Source organism: Plutella xylostella, chromosome 27, assembly GCF_932276165.1.
Source record: "Plutella xylostella chromosome 27, ilPluXylo3.1, whole genome shotgun sequence".
Classification (NCBI taxonomy): domain Eukaryota; kingdom Metazoa; phylum Arthropoda; class Insecta; order Lepidoptera; family Plutellidae; genus Plutella; species Plutella xylostella.
The window spans coordinates 1100765-1121045 of NC_064007.1; the positions used below are offsets into that span (position 1 = coordinate 1100765).

A 20281-nucleotide genomic window follows, 5' to 3' on the forward strand; every position below is an offset into this window, starting at 1 on the left:
ATTTCTGCTGTTCATAAAGTTTATTCCCAAACAGAACTTCAACTCTCCCAGATCTTTCACTTCGAATGTCTCCAGAAGTATCCCCCGTACTTCATCCAAGGATTTCTGCTTCTCGTTCTCGACTATGATGTCATCTACATAAACGGAGACTAGCACCTTATCTCCCCCTGTCGACCTTATGTAGATACATGGGTCAGTGGTCGATGGTACGAAGTTCATTTCCTTCAATCTCTGGTCAAGCTTCAGGTACCACTGTCTTCCAGCTTGTTTTAAGCCGTATAGTGCCTTTGTTAAGTGGCAAACCTTTTCACATCCATTATCTTCTGTGAGTTTCGTATATATGCTTCTTTGGTTCTTTTATATACGTCACTGTCACAGTTCTTATTTTCCATTAGTATTGTAGTACTGATGGATTAGGCTGTGTGGTGGAGGAGTAGCATTTTTCGCTGGTCGCTATTTGTGCAACTTCCTCTTTCTTTCTACATTCCGCAGCCTTGTGTCCATACTTCCTTCATCTATGGCATTTAAACTTGAATTTTTCGCTACTTGTACTTGGTCTGTATTCTTTCTGTGACTTATTCCTATTTCCTCTTACATATAGTGCGTTATCGTCCTCAGAATCCTTGTTGATCTGGTTCCTGGCTTCACCTTCCTCTTAAATTTTGATTTTGAGTTGTTCCGGTGTTGGCAGTTGATCTCTAGACTCTATGGCAATTCTTAAATTTTCGTACTGTGATGGTAGACTGTACAACATCATGATACTTAAGAGATCATCATGTATCGGTATTTCCATGCTTTGCAGCTTGTCTACCGTGTCCATGAACTCAGCTAGGTACTCACGAATGTCTTCGTCATCCCTCATCTTCTTCAATACCAGTCTTTTTAGTAGTGTTGCCTTCCGCGCGGGACCCGTGCTCTCGTACATGTTCTCTAATATCGTCCACAGTTCTTTGGAACTCTTTGCGTTCTTTACGGTGCGTAATTCGCTGGAGGATATCAGTAGAACCAGTTCGGCTTTAGCCTTTTCGTCACATTCTTCAAATACTTGTCGTAATGATTCTTCCGTCGGTGGTACATTCTTCCCGCTGACGTAACCCCACAGGCCATTTTTCACCAGTGCGGCCCGGGCTTGTAACTTCCAAGTGTCGTAATTATTATTTTGTAACAGCTCAATTCCATACATAGTTTTATTCATATTTACCGTTTGCTGGTTTCCATAACCTGGTAGTTGATAGTTTGCAGTAAATACTCGTATGTATGTAGCTATAATAATTTATTCCAAAATATATACATTACAATTCCGTGACACTCTTGCAGGGGGAGGTCAGTGCCTTAATGGCTGAACTTTTAGTAGAAGGTAGTGCCATCTCTTTATATTACTCTTATTACCAAAAAAGATGTAAGATGGCGTTATCAACAAGACCATAGAACAATAACAAGACACATAGATAAGTAGTATTTGAATGTTAACATTGTCATGATCTATGGCTTTTATGAAGAAATTGCGTGTCAGTGTCAGTTCAGTTGTCTTACAATGTCTCGCAAATAACATTTTTGTAATAAAAGCCTATACTCTCGGTATATCGTTATTTATAAATTTTATATACCTACAAATAAAAATAAACATGGTGTCTCAAGAAAAAGCATCTTTATCCGCAAAAAGTGTTTTTATGAAATTCTTGTGACCTGACATTCCATATGGATCCAGGTTCCATGTGGTTCCACGGGAACCGAGCTGAAATGGCGGCACTGGCAAAGAGCGATCGACATCTTCATATCCGCTGAAGATTAAAATACTATGTGTACCAAACTGATAAATGTCGTCAAAGATTTGCCTCGCGAGAATAAATGATGCACTATTGGACGAAATGACTTTATCACCACAAGTGACAAGATTTGCTTCTCTTGGGAAACATAAACTAGCAAAACATGAATTGGTTTTCATGGTGTAAAGAATAAAAAAGGAATACACACACCCACTCGCATATTATTTTACAAGTGACATGAACAAAACTGAACTGAAACATTGTTATATGCGAGGTAATAAAGAATTATATAATCATTTGTTTTTTATTTATTGTTGCATGTAGGTAGGTACATAAATAGATTGAACTTATATTTAGCTAATAAATGTTATAACTGTGGTGTGGTGTAACTACGTTAAGGCAAATATGTCTTATATCTTTATAGATTGAAGTTAATAGCCGGATCCCCACCAGACGATCCAACGCGATCCGATCGCGCGATCCAAGAAATCTTACATACTAAACTTCTTGGATCGGGCGATCGGATCGCATTGGATCGTTTGGTGGAGATCCGGCTATTAACTTGTGATAACAATATCTATATATATACAGGGTGTCCCAACAGGGCACCCTGTATGTATGTACAATGAGGCTGAGAAATATAAAGAGATGGCGTGGCGCTGTTCAGTATGACGTATAGAGTATGACTAAAAACTCCTCGAGATGCCACTCTTTTCACAATAGGCTATGTCTGAAAAAACTTAACAACGCTCATAATTTTTCTAATGATAGGAATAACCCTCCGTATCATCCTAAAAAAATCTCAGATTTTTCCTATGCGTCAGTAATTTTATAAAAATAAAAACATTTCAAGTTTCACAAAACGGGGATATGATGGCACTTCAGGACTTTTTCCATCGTCTCTATAAAAATATATGGGCAATAAAAAAGAAAAAATTGACAGGCGTCAGCTTTTACATACTCTTTGGTCACACGTCTAGCCATAAACCTACAACAACGTCACATCAAAACCGGTCATATTTTTTTTTAATGCCTGTAGAGACGATGGAAAAAGTCCTGAAGTGCCATCATATCCCCGTTTTGTGAAACTTAAAATGTTTTTATTTTTATAAAATTACTGACGCATAGGAAAAATTTGAGATTTTTTTAGGATGATACGGAGGGTTATTCCTATCATCAGAAAAATTATGAGCGTTGTTAAATTTTTTCAGACATAGCCTATTGTTTATTTTTTCTCTATGAACGCAACTATGTACCTAAAACGTGTTTACTCTGTGGGTGTTCCGTTTACATAGTCTAGTCTAGTTGATGAAAATCATAAGACTTCAAAAAAAATATCTCAACCTAAGTGCTTCCGCCGGTTTTAAGCTTGATAAATTATCTTATAATACTCATATCTATCACCAAAAAAATCAACAGCTCATAACTCTTTACCAGCCTTTAAGATAACAGCCACAATAATACCTAATGATACTTAGGTATAAAATAAAACAAAAAGTTGAATTAGGCTATGTCTGAAAAAATTGAACAACGCTCATAATTTTTCTAATGATAGGAATAACCCTCCGTATCATCCTAACGCCGGCTCCATACGTTGGCCCCAACGCAGGTCCCAACGCTACTCGTCCAACGTATGGATCTAGAAAATTGCATTGGCCCCAACGTTGGGGCGAGCGTTGGTAGTTGGCCGGCTCGTGTCGGTTTTATCAAAGGAATCTGCGCCAACGCTGGCGATCACGACCACACGTTGGCGCTTTGCTCAGTGCTGTTGCAACACGCAACGAGTGCGGACGTCAAGCGAGAATGGATTTCTCATCCACAAAATCGTCACCTTTACGGAAAAATTAAATAGTTACAGATTTTATTGAACTTAACAACAAGCACATCCAATAATATAGGACGCAACTCAAAAGGAACATAAGAATCAAAAATGTATTAGCATGCATGGCGCAGCATTTAACAGAATATGGGCATGATCTTCTCAATTGAAGATTTAAAAAAAGCTGGAATCATTAATGAGCACATATTTATCGCCTCAGAGCAGTTATGATTTCTGTATCGGACATCTTCATGTTGGCCCTGCCGGGACAGAACTAGTTTGTTAGCCAACGTATGTACGCCTTACCCAATTTGCTGTCCAACGTTGGTACGAACGTTGGGACCAACGTGTGGAGCCGCCTTAAAAAAATCTCAGATTTTTCCTATGCGTCAGTAATTTTATAAAAATAAAAACATTTCAAGTTTCACAAAACGGGGATATGATGGCACTTCAGGACTTTTTCCATCGTCTCTATAAAAATATATGGGCAATAAAAAAGAAAAAATTGACAGGAGTCATTGGCTTTTACATACTCTTTGGTCACACGTCTATCCATAGACCTACAACGTCCATTGACAAAGGAATAAAGAGAGGACATGCCATATCCACGAAAAAAATGCGCCTACCTAAACTTTGGTGTCAATAAAAATGGCGGCTTTTGTCTTGAAAAATGTAAACAAACAAATTGTTTGACAGCTGAAGTACCTTGTGTTTGGATGTCAATCAACATGGCGACCGGTCGCAATTTTAGGCGCATTTTTTCGTGGATATGCCATGTCCTCTCTTTATTCCTTTGTCAATGACAACGTCACATCAAAACCTGTCATATTTTTTTTAATGCCTGTAGAGACGATGGAAAAAGTCCTGAAGTGCCATCATATCCCCGTTTTGTGAAACTTGAAATGTTTTTATTTTTATAAAATTACTGACGCATAGGAAAAATCTGAGATTTTTTTTAGGATGATACGGAGGGTTATTCCTATCATCAGAAAAATTATGAGCGTTGTTAAATTTTTTCAGACATAGCCTATTAATGGAAAGTGCTTCAAAAGTACGAATGAATGGTCACCCTAACCATGACGTCTCTCACAACAGTATAAACGTCATCCGTCATCTTGACAACTTCGGTCTTGTCGTAAAGTATTTAGAAAAACTACCAATATTTTTTGAAATTATTATTCATACAAATACCAAATATTTCATTAAAATTACATGTTTATAAAGATTTATTATAAATTTGTTTTTGAAAATGATATGATATACAGTAGTCTATGAGTTAATTTAATTTTTTTTTTTGCATAGCTCTCTTCGTACAAAATCTACTAAAGTTTACACAACTAAATCCTGGCAATTGTTAGAAAGAGAGGAAGGGCTCTGTGGTAACCCTCTCTATCGGCTCGCGGCCTCTTTCACTTCAAATATAAATCTTAAGGTGAATTCGTTAGGTCTATTTTTGTTTGCATCATTTTGGTGAGTGCGCATTCCTGTTGTATTATTACTTCCATGATCTCATGTTTATTTTGTCTATGCCATAGACTAGGTCTATGCATCAAATGAGGTTCATAATTATATAATTATCATATACTACAAAAAAATATATTGAATATTATAGTGTTCTTTTCTCTATGATTATAAATATTATAATGATAATGAGGTTTTTTTATATGAATTTATGAATTTATTCTTATCCGAATAATGGGATGCACTTTCAGTTCCCTGGGTGAATGTTTTGGTAACGCAGCGTATTCATCAGAAAGGTCAGTAATCCAGAATCATATTGGCATACTTAAATATCTGGTTTTCGAATGGCAAAATTGAAGGCCAGATCACCAAGCCTTCACCAAGCTTATTGAAGTTGTGACCAAACAAAAGTAGATGTACAATCAGATGGACTTAATGCTAAGAGCATTCTCTACCAGTCAACCTGCAGGAGGTTCAGGAGCAGAAAGTAGGGAAGTGCAAAAAAATAACAAATTCATAATTACTTAATTAAGTACATTGCGAGGCAAATGTGGGGGCCAATTGTGCGCGGCAGACAACTGTTGTGCCGCCCGTGGACGTTTTGTAGAGTTTTGTTCATTTAGGTAGGTAGTTAGTAATTTAGTATTAGACCTGAGAGGGACTGGGGGTCACTCTGCATGACCAAAACTAAGTTTCGGAACGCAGCACCGCGAGCCATGACTCTATCGTGCAATCGTTGGTTTGTTTTTCGTCAGTATTATAGAGTAACTCTCCTGGTGTGGTGTGTAATAAAGCGCTTACCGCCAAGATGGGCTACGTTATTCACACAAGGGTAGCTGTCGCCTTAGCCGCATCAGTATGGAAGACATCATCATGACCCATTATGTCCCCACTGCTGGGGCACGGGTCTCACTTCCAATAAGGGAAGGGTTGAGGCTTAGTCCACCACGCTGGCCTAGTGCGGGTTGGTGGACCCCAACACAAGCAAGCTTGTGCTGAGAGAGGTAAGGCTGACTCAACAACATCATCATCATCCTTATTGCGTATCTCGCCATGTTTATCCGCAGGTTCTCAGCCCTGGCAGCGACCTGCGTGGTCTGCTCGTGTCTCGCGGTGACGCTTCTGGTGCTGGTCTCCGTGTGTGTCGGCGCCGGCTACCACTACAGCTATGTCAGCTTCCGCTCTGGCCCGATCGGTAGGTACAGACAGCTGCAAAAGTACATATACACTTTTCTACCTTGTCAATCTGAAACTGACTATCAATTCATTGAAACACTGAAGGTTCGTCAGCTTCTTGACAAGATACAGAAGTGTATAGCTACTTATGCAGCTGACAGTACATCGTCATAAGCCCGTATTCCACTGCTGGACGTAGGCTTCTGCCAAGCAGCGCCACAACACTCTTTCCTCTGACTTCCTCGGCCACTACCAGCCACGTCTAAGGTCGTCGGTCCAGCGGGCCGTTCACGCTACGCTGCTTGCCTGTTCGTGGTCACCGGTCATCGGTTTTTTGACATAATTATACAGGGTGTTGCAAAATTGGTATACTAAGCCGAAACCTACATGTGCAGCATGGTATATCTAAGCCCGAATCTGAAATCAGAATTTGGAAATTCGCGAAAAAAAATATTATTTTCCCATAGTAAAAAGTCACGTGACCAACAAAGTTTCTATAGAAAATAAAAATAAAAAATCGCGAATTTTCAAATTCTGATTTCAGTTTCAGGCTTAGATATACCATGCTGCACATGTAGGTTTCGGCTTATTATACCCTTTTTGCAACACCCTGTATGGCCAGCCCACTGCTTCAGCTTGCAGATTTTAGGAGCTATGTCGGTTACTCAAGGTCTCTCGAAGCTGAATTATCTGGTTATTTATTGTTGCTAGTTGTGTGGGAAGAAATATATATAACTATACTGAAAAAACCGATCTTTATGTATACAGAGAATATCACAAAACCCGATTGAAAAATTCAGGTTCTACATTTAAGTTACAATTTCAGATTACCGAAAAGTGATCAACAGAAGTATGGATAAATTGGCATGGCATGGCCACCACATGTATTGGTACTTCCTTCCCAACTGGATGGTGGATCCCCATTTGCGCTGGGGCTATCATCCGAGCAATCGTAGAAGGGTATTAGATCTGTTTGGACCAACAGCCAATTATGAATATGCTATTAAGTTAGCGCAGGACCTCATGTCGTCTCGTGATGCGACCGCCTCCGCCGCCCTGACGGCTTCGACTGAACATCCTCAAGTAAAACGCCTTGGACGTAAAAACAAAAACAATGTACAATAAAAGTAAGGATGAGGCGAAATATGTGGGGCTGATGTCGTCTAGTGATGCCGGTGACCTGCTGGCTTGGACAGACCATCCTCAACTCGCTAGGGTAAAAAAGTGGGTGTGGCTTTGTTCCCCTGGACACAACTGTGTATTGACGTGAATAAGGAATTATTTTTTTAATGATTAAGTTGGTAAAATTGTAAACAAATATTATTATTTCGGCTAAGTAGCTATTGGTACCATAAACTTTTACTACTTAATAATATATTATTTTATAAGACAAAGCTACATTACTGTATTGCTTTTTTTTACTTTCCACAAGTACGTATAGGCAGTGGCGGATTAAGAGCATCGGAGGCCCTAAGCACAAAGCCTGTGTAGGCCCCTAATTTAAAATATCGGCCATCTATCGGCCGATAGCGAGATCAGTATGGCGCTCGTCCACGCGCGCACACTACCCGATTTTTAGTCGGCCGACTCGGCCGATAGTTTTAATGAGGTATTTTCTTATTTTACTTGACACCTTAAAAGACCCCCCGCAGACTGCAGACTTTTAGTCGGCCGATAGTTTGGTCGGGCTCTTAATCAGAATGGTAGATGTATGGTAGTGCGCACATTCAACGATTATGTATCGGCCGATACCATACTGATTAAGAGCCCGACCAAACTATCGGCCGACTAAAAGTCTGCAATCTGCGGGGGGTCTAAAAGTTCCAAAATCGTCTTAAACTAGTTAACACTCAATATTATGCATAATATAACAGCCATGTAGTAGTAGTTATCGTATGGTATCGTATCGTATTCGTTATCGCATATGGTTGAATTAACGTTCATTGGGTTTTTGTACTGGCTGAAAGGACTCGAATCCATGCCAGCCATTAAAAAATTCAGTGCTGTTGAGTATGCCAGTATCATGCCAGTGCCACAAACTTATCTGTTCCGGTGAGAGCTAACTAAATTGGTCCATACTTACCTCATTACTTACTAATGAATTTCATATTGACATAGATTATATGGACCAATTTAGTTCGCTCTCACCGGAACAGATAAGTTTGTGGCACTATATGCAGTTTTAGTGCCATCTATAATTGTCTATGGTTGTTGTCTATGCTTGAAAATCTCCAATTGCTCCCGAGTTTTGGCGCGGGACCGACTGCAACCGACTGTTGTGAACAGTCTGCGCACTCACTACCAACTCAACTATTTAGTTGGTCCAGTGGGCGCGCTAGCAACCCAACCCGACCAAACTATCAGCCGACTAAAAGTCTGCAGTCTGCGGGGTCTCTTAGAGACAGTCGGGTTGGGTTGCTAGCGCGCACACTGGACCAACTAAATAGTTGAGTTGGTAGTGAGTGCGCCGACTATTCACAACAGTCGGTTGCTCTGACTGAATCCCTCAATTAGTAAACATATTTTGAAGTGAAACTTAGGGAGCAACTGAAACTATCGGCCAAGCCGGCCGACTAACAAACGGGTAGTGTGCTCGCGCGGACAAGCGCCATACTCATCTAGCCATCGGCTGATAGTTGGCCGATATTTAAGTTTGAAGGTAATCGTGAATCCCATCAAACTTTTTTATCGGCCGATACTTAATCGTTGTGTGTGCGCACTACCATACATCTCCATACTGATTAAGAGACCGACCAAACTATCGGCCGACTAAAAGTCTGCAGTCTGCGGGCTCTCTAAAACGTCTTACAACTGTTCTATAAAAAAGGATGTAAAATATTTTTTTAAAAATTGCTTGCCTTGCCTACGACACGCGCAAGTATCGCCTCATTTTTATCAAAATCGTCGGCGTGGAAACTGGAAACAATGTTTCCCAATGAGGAACTATTTCTTATACTGGTATATTTTCAATGTTTGCAAACAACTAGTATTTTTTAGGGTTCCGTAGCCAAAATGGCAAAAACGGAACCCTTATAGTTTCGTCATGTCCGTCTGTCCGTCTGTCCGTCTGTCACAGCCGATTTACTCGGAAACTATAAGTACTACAGTGATGAAATTTGATGGGAATATGTGTTGTATGAACCGCTACAAAAATATGACACTAAATAGTAAAAAAAAGAATTGGGGGTGGGGCCCCCCATACATGTAACTGAGGGATGAATTTTTTTTTTTCGATGTACATACCCGTGTGGGGTATCAATGGAAAGGTCTTTTAAAATGAAAATGAAAATGAAAATGAATGAAAAAAATGAAAAACGTTTATTAGCCATAAGTAGGTTTACATTTTGGTTCCTGGCTCCCAAACTAGGATACCCTGTGCTATGGGTAGCCAGGCATCTTTCGTGTAAGTACTTAAACTAATAAAATGATTATAACGTACGTGCAGGCTGAGTAAGTAGGTACATTACATTACATAGTAGGTAAGTATTTCATTTTTGTCGCAGACAGAGGTTTTAATATTAATTATAGATAGGTTCTACTTATGTAGGTGTTAGTTTTACATTATGTACCTACTTGCTACTGCTATTAAAATTACTGTTACTTTGGTAAGTATCTAACTAATTAAGTTACGTACAGTTTAGGTTAGGTAGGTGCATTAAACTACTTAAATAGGTGTAAGTATAACATGTTTATCGCAAACAGCTTCTTAGGTATTACAAATTGAATTTAAATAAAGTCTACAATATTTTATTTTTATTTTTATTTTACAAAAATAGACACACCAACAGCACATATGATCATACATTATCAAGACATAATTAAAGGTAAGTATTATTATTCTATCTATGCACCAATTACAGGCGTGCAACAGCATTCAATAGGACTAACGTAAACAGTCATTTAAAATTTAAATAAAATTATTGTTAACATGCAAAATCTAAACTAAAATATACAATATTAAAGCCATGTACAAAAGAATTATAATATACATATATTTACAAACCTAAATTGCTAAAATGAATGAAATGAATTAAAAATAAATTAAGAATATATACAAATAAAATCGATTTATAATAATTATTAAGAATGTCTAAAATTAAATTAAATCAAATTTGAAAAATTATGTTACATTAGTTATTTTTTGAAAATTAATGGTGATAATTATGGTTGCAGCAGTTTCTTCTTCCAAACAATAGGGGAGTCATTATAAATATCTAAGTTATATTTCGATTCTAACTCATTGTAGCACCTTTCAAACCGGTTTATCGGGGAAAATTTACCAAGCTGGGTTCGAAAGAAAGAAGGAGTAAATGTTTTTGTTTCCCTACACTTTCGGTGATTATGTTTGGGCACTGTGAAATTAATTTCCATCAATAAGTTGGGCTCAGACATATTACCACTCAGCAATTTATGCAGACAGTTAAGGTCATGGTAGTCTCGTCTATGTTTAAGAGAATGCATTTTGAAGTAGCTTAGTCTATCCTCGTAGGAGCAGCGAGTATTAATATTAGAATTACTGGATTTAAATGCTAGAAACCTAGTGAATGATCTTTGTACTCTTTCCAGTCGATCGATGTGCACCTGGTATGAAGGGTTCCAGATCTGGCAGCCGTACTCGAGACGTGATAGAACTAAAGCATTGTAAAGTGTTTTAAAACTTTGAATCCTTTTAAATCCTTTAGCCATGCGCTTAATGAAGCCTAACATTTTGTTGCTTGACTTAGCAACATGCTCTATATGGCTGATAAAGTTCAATTTCGAATCAAGAATGATGCCCAAATCCCTTATCGTATTAACTTCTTGCAAAACAGTGGCATCCAGAGTATAATGAGATAACAAGGGGAGTCTTTTGCGAGTAAATTTTATATGGAAGCATTTGCTTGCATTTAATTTCATACGGTTAATGGTGCACCAGTTGTTTATGTTTTCCAAATCATTCTGCAGTAGCTGAGAGTCTGTTTCAGAGTTTATTTGTTTGTAGAGTTTAAGATCATCAGCAAATAGAAGACATTTGCTGTGCTTGATTACTGATACAATATCGTTGATAAATATATTAAATAATAAGGGCCCAAGATGCGAGCCCTGAGGTACACCTGATGTAGAAAAATATGGCTCTGAGCAGAAACCATCCTTGGCTACGCGTTGGCTACGATCTGTCAGATAAGATTTGAACCAACCCCACATCTCACCAGTAATCCCAAAGTTATAGCGCATTTTATGCAATAGAATATTGTGATCAACCTTATCAAAGGCGCTACTGAAGTCTGTGTAGATTGCGTCAGTTTGGTTACCAGAATCAATAGAGTATGTGAGATCGGTAATAAAGGACAATAGATTTGTTGTTGTCGACTTTCTAGGCACAAAACCATGTTGCAGAGGAGAAAGTAACGTTTTCACATGACTATGTAACACAGGATAAACCAAACTCTCAAAGACCTTGGAAAATATTGCTAAAAGTGAAACAGGTCTGTAATTTCCAACATTAGAAGCATCGCCTTTTTTATAAATAGGTACCACCATAGCTTCTTTCCAGAGTTTAGGGAAAGTAGATGTTTTCATAGACCGATTGAAAATTAATGATAGAGGTAGTGCTAAACTTCTCGAACATCTTTTGACAAATACAGACGGGATCCCGTCAGGGCCTGCTCCCTTACTGGGGTCGAGAGATCCCAGAGCTTTTAGGACGGAATTTTCAGTGACTTTAAATTTGCAGAGAGTTGAGGAATTGGATTCGTTCCCAATTGAATCACCAGATGTATGAGCCACCGGCAAGAAAGTCGCAGAAAAATGACTTGCAAAAAGGTCGCAAATTTCTTTATTGCTATCAACAGTTGTATCTCCAAGACTCATACTACAAGGATATTCTGATTTACCATGCTGCGATTCCTTAACAAATGACCAAAACTTTTTAGGACAATTCACTAGGCTGAGCTCCACTGACTCCAGAAAATGTCTATAGTCGATCTTGATTTTATTATGAACTCTTGACCGAAGTAACTCAAACTCTAAACGGTCACGCGGATTATTAGTTTTCTTAAAAATAAGACGTTTCCTCTCTTTTTCACGTAGCATTTTTAACAATGAGGTACTAAACCAAGAGGGATGGTTGCCTGAACGAGACCTGGCCTTAGGTATGTTATTTTCGATTATAGATTCAACCGACGAGTAAAATGCTGCCACCATACTATCCACATTGTCACAAGATTCCAATAATGACTGCCAATCAATTGGCAATTGGCAATACAACTTATTCCACAAGTTGGGTAGGTAGTGAAACATTTCAACATGATACAGAAAAATGTTCGTAATAGCGTAATAGTAATATTTGTGTCTATTGAAATAGTAATATAATTATTTTCTACTGTATTCTCATTGCATTAAAGAACAATATTGAAGTAAACATCATCCGGCGTGTGTCTACAGCTAGGGTCGTGAAGTATATTTGTTAGTACCACGTGATGGCTTCCAAGCTATGTGAGTGTGCGTGATGGATAGTATATGTGAGTATTGAAGATTAGTGTTGATTTGTGGTGAGTAGTAGTGAGATGTAAGTAAATATTTTAATGATGTTAGTAAGTATTAAAATGATATAAAGTTTTCTAAAAAACATTTTTCTTCAAGTGAACGGTTTTTGAGATATCAGCTCTCAAAGTCGTAAAAAGTATGTCCCCCCCCCTCTATTTTTATAACTACGGGGTATAAAATTCTAAAAAAAATAGAGGTGATGCATGCTAATTAACTCTTTCAACGATTTTTGGTTTGATCAAAGTATCTCTTATAGTTTTTGAGATAGGTTGATTTAACTGTAATTTTGGTTAAGTTATTGTGCTTACTACGGAACCCTTTGTGCGCGAGCCCGACTCGCACTTGGCCGGTTTTCACTTGTATTTTTCACTAGAAAAAATACTAGTGCCTGCTATTCCCAAAAATCAAACCGTACACGATCGAAGTGGACAAAAAAATTGCTGTAGAATGCCCGCGCAGGCAAAACTGTGGTAATACTTACGCGTGTGGTAGGCCCTTTACCAACCACACGCACGGTATTCCGTGTTTAAGCCGGCCTGCCCCCCCTACTCTTGAAAGGCAATGTATTGCGGCTGTCTTGCGTACTCAACATTAAAAAAATCATAACTTCTCTTCAAAATCGATTTTACAAAAAGTAAAAATACAAAAATTTTCATCAAGATAAGGACTTTTTTTTAGATCCTAGCAGTAAAAACCAAATACTTACCTAGAACGTAGAATTTATTTTAGATTTTGGCTGAAAATTTTTAGCCTTTTTGCAAGTTAACTTCTAAATTGTAGGCATTATATATTATTGTTTCTAGGTTCTCCAAATAGGCTGATCATCTTAGTGTTTTACTTTTTAGAGAAACGCCTCTGATGAGAAGTTATGCTTTTTTAATGTTGGGAACGCAAGACAGAAGCATAACATTGCCTTTCAAGAGTGGCCCCACTGCGCAGGCAAAACTGTGGTGATACTTACGCGTGTGGTAGGCCTTTAAGTCACTTGGTTTGTGTTTTACACCCGTTCTTAGAAACTACCGCGTGATTTAAAAACATAATGGAAAAAACTGAATTTCGTGTGCTCACTAAGCATGTTTTTTTTGCGGAAAAAAACCATCACTGAAACCAAGGCTAAGCTTGATAAAGATTATGGGGACTCTGCACCATCAATATCTATGGTAAAAAGTGGTTTACTGAATTCCGTTCTGGCCGTACAAGTACGGAAGATGCCGGACGTCCATGGCACCCAGTTGAGGTCTCTACACCTGAAATGATTGAAAAAATTCACGACATGGTGTTGGCCGATCGGAGATTGAAAGTGAGAGGGATAGTGGAAGCCACAGGGATATCACGTGAATCAGTGGTTTCAATTTTGAATGATCACTTGGGTATGAAAAAGCTTTCCGCAAGATGGGTGCCGCGTTTGCTCACAAACGCAATCGAATGACAACTTCGCAGAGGAGTGTTTGGCGTAGTTCAACCGAAATTCGGAAGAGTTTTTGCGCCGTTTTGTAACCGTAGATGAAACGTGGATCCACCACAACACACCAGAGACCAAACAGCAGTCTAAACAGTGGGTTTCTCGGGTTAAATCGGCGCCAAAGAAGGCCAAGGTGGGTATTTTGATGACCTCGAGAAACCTTTTTGGAAGGGATAAAACAATTGCAGAAACTTTGGACAAGTGTATAGTGCTCAAAGGAGACTACGTCGAAAAATAAAAAATAAAATTATCCAAAAACCAGTATTTTCTTCAAAAAGTCACGGACTTATTGACCCGCCCTCGTATAATAATGGTTGATTCACGCTACACCCGTACACCGGCTGTGCCTCGGCAGGGCACGGTCTAACATTAATGATATACTTTTGTATGAAGTAATTCATGCCCGACCGGTGCAGTGGCTCGACCGTACCCCTTCATACAAAAGTGCCCGGCCCGGTCGAGACACGGTGTAGCGTGAATCATCCTTAAAGTAGCTTTGATGGGCTAAAAGTTTTTTTCAGTGGGAATTCCGGGATAAAATTTATGTAGACTACATACTGGGACTAGGGACTTGGGTAGAGAGAGACCCTTGGACAAGTAACGAGAGACCCCTTCAGTAACAGTGTACTTACCAATAAGTCAGAGAAATTATCTTGTAACTTCCTGCCCCCGTATTTCGTAACTTTTTGAGAGTTAGCAACCGGTGATAATTGGTATCAACTTAGAGACTTATTAACCGAAAACACCAAAAATCTTAGTGAAAGAAATATGCAAGAGGCCTACCAATATATCCTTACATTGAACATAAACGTTTGTGAAATCAGATAAGTCAGTAAAAAGTTATTAATTAATAATGCTCTAAGTTGTCAGCCATTTTATACCAACCAACCCCACTCGGAGTTACATAATACGGGGGCTGAAATGTATAGACCTACCTATACGCAGTGGCGGATTAACCTATAAGCACGACAAGCACATGCTTGGGGCCCCGGGCCTCTAGGGGCCCCCATCCTCTGCTGCTGTTTCATTTTATACCTACATTTTATTCATCCACAATATGTCCGATGTACTTAATGAGTTTGCTCTGAAAGTGTATCTTTTTATTAAATATTTAAAGTTATGTAGTACCTGCTTAGGTACCTACTTTAAAGACAAAAGTAAAAGTCTTACTTGAAATCCTGAAATAAAGTCAGATTTTTCCATTTGTTCTAAGTTCAAACTGTGTTTTATCATGGTCACCCTAAAACTGCAATTATCGTCGAAATCAGAACGATTGAACGAGTTATCAATATGCCTTCGGCAAATTACAAAACAGCGAGCGTTTGTAAACTGACGACGCCGTATGTAAACGGCGAGATCTTACAAATTGCCTGCGACACAGCTACGACAATGTTAACGCTGAATGTTTTATTGCTATACTTAGGCTATGTTTGTAATATTCCAGGTTTCCATTCCATTCTTCGTCAGAAGCATTGTTACTATGAGAGGGGGGTCAGGTTTCTCTGCACCTGACCGTACCTATCTTCCTATTTTAGCTCAGCTAGCCTAGCTCACGTGTAAATGAGAGCAGCCTGGATGTTGCAAAGCTGGGATAAGGTTTAGGAAATAGGAACCTCCTCGTTCGTCGTACGATGACTAGTATATTAAGCGCCATCCACACGCTTGCTGTTTGTCACAAACACCGCAAACATCAAACAAAGCCCCAAACACCAACCACAATAATAGGGAATATGCAAGTGGTTCAAATAAAGGTCAAATATTATTTATAATAAACTTTGTTGTTTCATAACTACGACTCCATCATTATTTTTGATTATAATTTATTTTTGAGCAAGTAAATGAAGTTGAAAAGTACAAAAAAACTTCGGTAAATTCTAACTTCCGAGAAACGTCACCCATTTTCTTAGGGCGGATGTGACGTCATAATTCTTTATATATCAATCTCAGAATAATAACTTCTTTGCGTTTGCGTATAGTTAAATAAATGTCAAGTGTAAACAAAGAAATGTTAATGTCACCGAGTATTTGTGATGCTCGTTGTGATCAGATACAATGGATCACATAAAAATTCTTCCAATACGAGTAGATCCTAGCCTCCTATAACCTCTCCACTTCTTTTTTGATATGCTTGTTTGTTTGCAAAGTTTAGGACTTTTTATATTTTTTGTTGGTAGTGTATGGGCTGCCACTAGTTGTTCTATTGTAATGAGGCGTAAACAGCCATTCGCTAGTCAACGAGCCACTCAAATATGCTCCATATTGCAACACAATAAAATTAAATTTGTATTGTAAGTATTATGACATGAACATGACACAAGTTGCTCTTTCTACTTTTAGGTTATAATGGCAGTCGTTAGTATATTTCAAAAGTTGTTATTTTTTTCTAAATTAAGTTATGGAAGAATTCTCGTAATCAGAAGAACTGGACACAGTCATTAAATTTATTACGCAGTATGAACGAGTAAACTGTGGCCAGCTGCGGAAAAGGACAGCAAAGACTATTGAAAAGTCGAGAGCCGTGTGCCCAAATATTAGGGAATATGCATATATTTTTATACTCTTATTCGATAGTTTAGATAAGGGGGTTTAGACCTTTGAGATATGCACAATGGTTCCATTCAAGAGAGCCAGGTGCAGGTTCTTACACACCCACAGATAATAGAATAGAATGACCCACTAACCCTAGTCTCTCTTACTGAGAACCAAAGTTATAGTAAGTACTTACATACAATACAAATATTACTTTATATTCATATTGCCATAATAGCGTAATATTGTGTACAAAGGTCCTCTGGTTTGCGCGCTCCCATTTCAAAAGAGCTACTAGCAGCTATTTACGAGCTCCCATTACAAAACAGCCACTGGTCACACTTTATTACCATTACAAAACAGCCACTGATCACACTTTATACACTTCCTTTTTCGTTTGTTACCATAACAACATTGGTTTGTTGAAAATTTTTTACAAAATTAGGTATTACTATTAATACTTAATTACAGAATTTATTACAAAAGTAATCTGTGATTACTTGATTAGGTAAAAAATCTATGCCGACTGACAGGACTCATTATTCTGAGCCGTGAAATTAAACGATTATGACGTCACGACAGCCCGCCATCCTGACGGGAATTTCAAAGTGGTCGTGATGGTTGTAATTTTTTAACTTTCTTTAAAATACCTTAAATTACTTATTTTGGCATTGAATTTGTTTTTACTATAATAAAGTGATGTAAAACTATCCAATAAAAGTATAAAAAAAAATTACGCATATTCCCTATTACCCAACACAAACAGCCATCCACATGCTCGGCGAATGTTCATAACACAGATGTTCATTAATTATTCTGAGAATAGAGCTATCAGTCACACGATGATATCAGCGCCAGCTGTAGATGTGCCCAGGAACTAAATTTCATATATGTATATATAGCACTAATGGTAATACATAGGTATTTTGATTTATTTCTAGCTATTTGTATCTATTTAATACCTACGTGAATAAAATAACGGGGATAAATTAATACATCAGGATAAGGTTTTCGAAATTTATTTCTTTTTTTATAATACTCCACACAGGCTTTCTTAATATGGTCTGGGCTATTAACTTCCGTACTCGTCCCATTTAATATTTTATTAACATCGCGACACCAATTATTAATAAAAAATCTGGAACACAGCTCAAAAATGAATTCTGTTAATTGTTTTTTATGTACTGGGCAGGTCAAGAAGGCAAAATCTGTATTTATGGGTGGATTTCAACAAGTCCTAAAAAATCTTCATTTCCGTGGACTTTTTTATCTTAAGGTTTTTTATATTAGAAAAACGCTTTTATTAAAGTTTTTGTTAATGTTAGTGTTCTTACTAAATGGGTAGCAGATAAGTTAAAAACTTAACGAGATACGGGTGATTAAAAATTTCGTGCCACGGCGATGAAACATGCGTTCACGGCAATGAAACAAGCGTCTACGGCAATGAAACAAAGGCCCACGGCAATGAAACAAACTTCCACGGCAATGAAAGAACTGTATACAATTTAAATGAAAGAATCAATCCACTGCAATTTTTTAAAAAGACTGTGAGGGAAACGCAAACTTAGACAGGTATGTATGGCAGAAATATTAAGATAGATATTGGAACGAAAGAAAGAACAACAGTATGTATAAAAAATAAGAATATAGTATGGAATTCTCTAAGTAGCATTGTGGGGTCCGTATTGCGACGTATAAAACAAAATGTTTCATTTCACACTAATAACGTTCACAAACCTTGATCATAAACCTTACCTATAACATCTATATTTTCATAAGGTATAATATCCAATTTGTATACTGTTAATTTTATGTAAAATTCATAAAATGTACTATAATATGACATAATCTGTGCAGAATTACACAACACCGGCTAAACACCTAGCACCAAAATATAAAGATAGGTGCGGTTAGGTGCACATGTTGGTCAGCTAAGCGTCCCCCTACATAGCGCCAATAATAATAACGCAGTTAAAACTCCTTGCACCAAAACCTAAACATACAGCGTCTCCCCATGTAGCCCCGCTTCGCTTTTGATGAACATGTGCACTTAACCGCTCTTCCTCGCTTTTCTCGTCATCGCATCTATCTTTAGGTTGTGGTGCTAGAGGTTTTGATGGTGTTGTGTAATTTAACACAGATTATGTGATATGATAGAATATTTTATCAACTTTATGCTAAATGATAGTATATTTTAATTGGTATAATAATATGAAATGTACATGTTATCATCATCAGCCTATAATCATCCAATGCTGGACATAGGCCTCTCCCAAGGAGCGCCACAACACTCGGTCCTCGGTCTTCCGAATCCAGCCACTACCGGCTACCTGCCTAAGCTTGCATATTTTGACAGCTATGCTGGTAACCTTAGTCCTCTGACGTATAACCTCTTTTCTGATAGGTACCATCCATTAGAGAAACCCCAAGCATAGCTCTCTCCATAGCACGCTGAGTGACTTTAAATCGGTGGACCAGTCCCACCATCATTGTCCACGTCTCTGCACCATATTTCATAACTGGTAGGGCGCAATGGTTGAAGACTGTTGGATGCGCCTTTCAGCCTCCTTGTCGAAGTTGCTTCTGCCATAGAATAACAAATACCTACAAGTGCTAGTCTCGTTATTCTATGCTTCTGCCTAGCCGAATAGTCTGCCTCCGGTAGTCATATTATTGCACAACTGCGATAGTTGTCTCACGAACGATCACCGGCTCCGGTTTTATGTGAGCATTCTACATGACTTTTGTCTTGCCCAAGTTCATACGGAGGCCTACACGTTACAAAGAACATTAAGGCCACTTAGCATCCAGCTGAGTTCCTGCAGAGATGTATGTTCTATTATATTCTATGCTACTATCTGTGGGAGGTGTAAGTACCTGCACCTGGCTCTCTCGAATGGGACCTTTGTGCAATGTGAATATTCTATTCCAAGGTCTAAGCTGCCTTTCTAAGCTTGGACCATTTCCCACCACGCTGGTCCACAGGGGGTTGGTGGGTTCACATATTATCTAGATGTGCTAAATCAATAGGTAGATATGCAGGATTCAACACGATGTTTTCCTTCACCGTAAGAGCGATGGTATACATTGTATTTTATCAAAGGAACACATTGACATGTCAGCGCCGGAATTCGCACCCGCATCACTGTTGTGGGAAGCGGGCGCTTACCCGACTGAGCTACCACCGATCTTATTTATACATAACGTTCATTATAATTTATGTTGTGATTGTTATTATTAATGTAATATTATATATTTCGTTTTTATACATCGCGATACGCACCCGTTTTAACGCACTGCAAAAATAGGTAATTTGACTAGTCCTGTAGGTAATATGTCAGTGATCGGTATTACCTGTATTACAGGTAAAAGATGGTAAAGATATGTTACTTTGCCTAATCATCCATACCACGGCGATGAAAACATAAGTCACGGAAATGAATAACCTGGCCACGGAAATGAATAACCTAACCACGGCAATGAATACAAATTATTTTACAAGACATGGCAATGAAATTTTTTTCATTGCCGTGGCTTTTTTTT

The 20281-nt window shown here is 38.3% G+C and overlaps 1 protein-coding gene across 1 annotated transcript in view; it reads left to right on the plus strand.

Moving 5' to 3' along the window:
- The first annotated feature begins 5187 nt into the window (after window positions 1-5187).
- Window positions 5188-20281, plus strand: part of LOC119691800 (facilitated trehalose transporter Tret1) — a 46852-nt gene continuing 31758 nt past the window's right edge. The window contains exons 1-2 of the mRNA XM_048630744.1: window positions 5188-5342; window positions 6114-6241. Of these exons, the coding sequence (XP_048486701.1) occupies window positions 6215-6241 (27 nt within the window). The 5' untranslated portion in view covers window positions 5188-5342; window positions 6114-6214. The remainder of the gene's footprint in view (window positions 5343-6113; window positions 6242-20281) is intronic.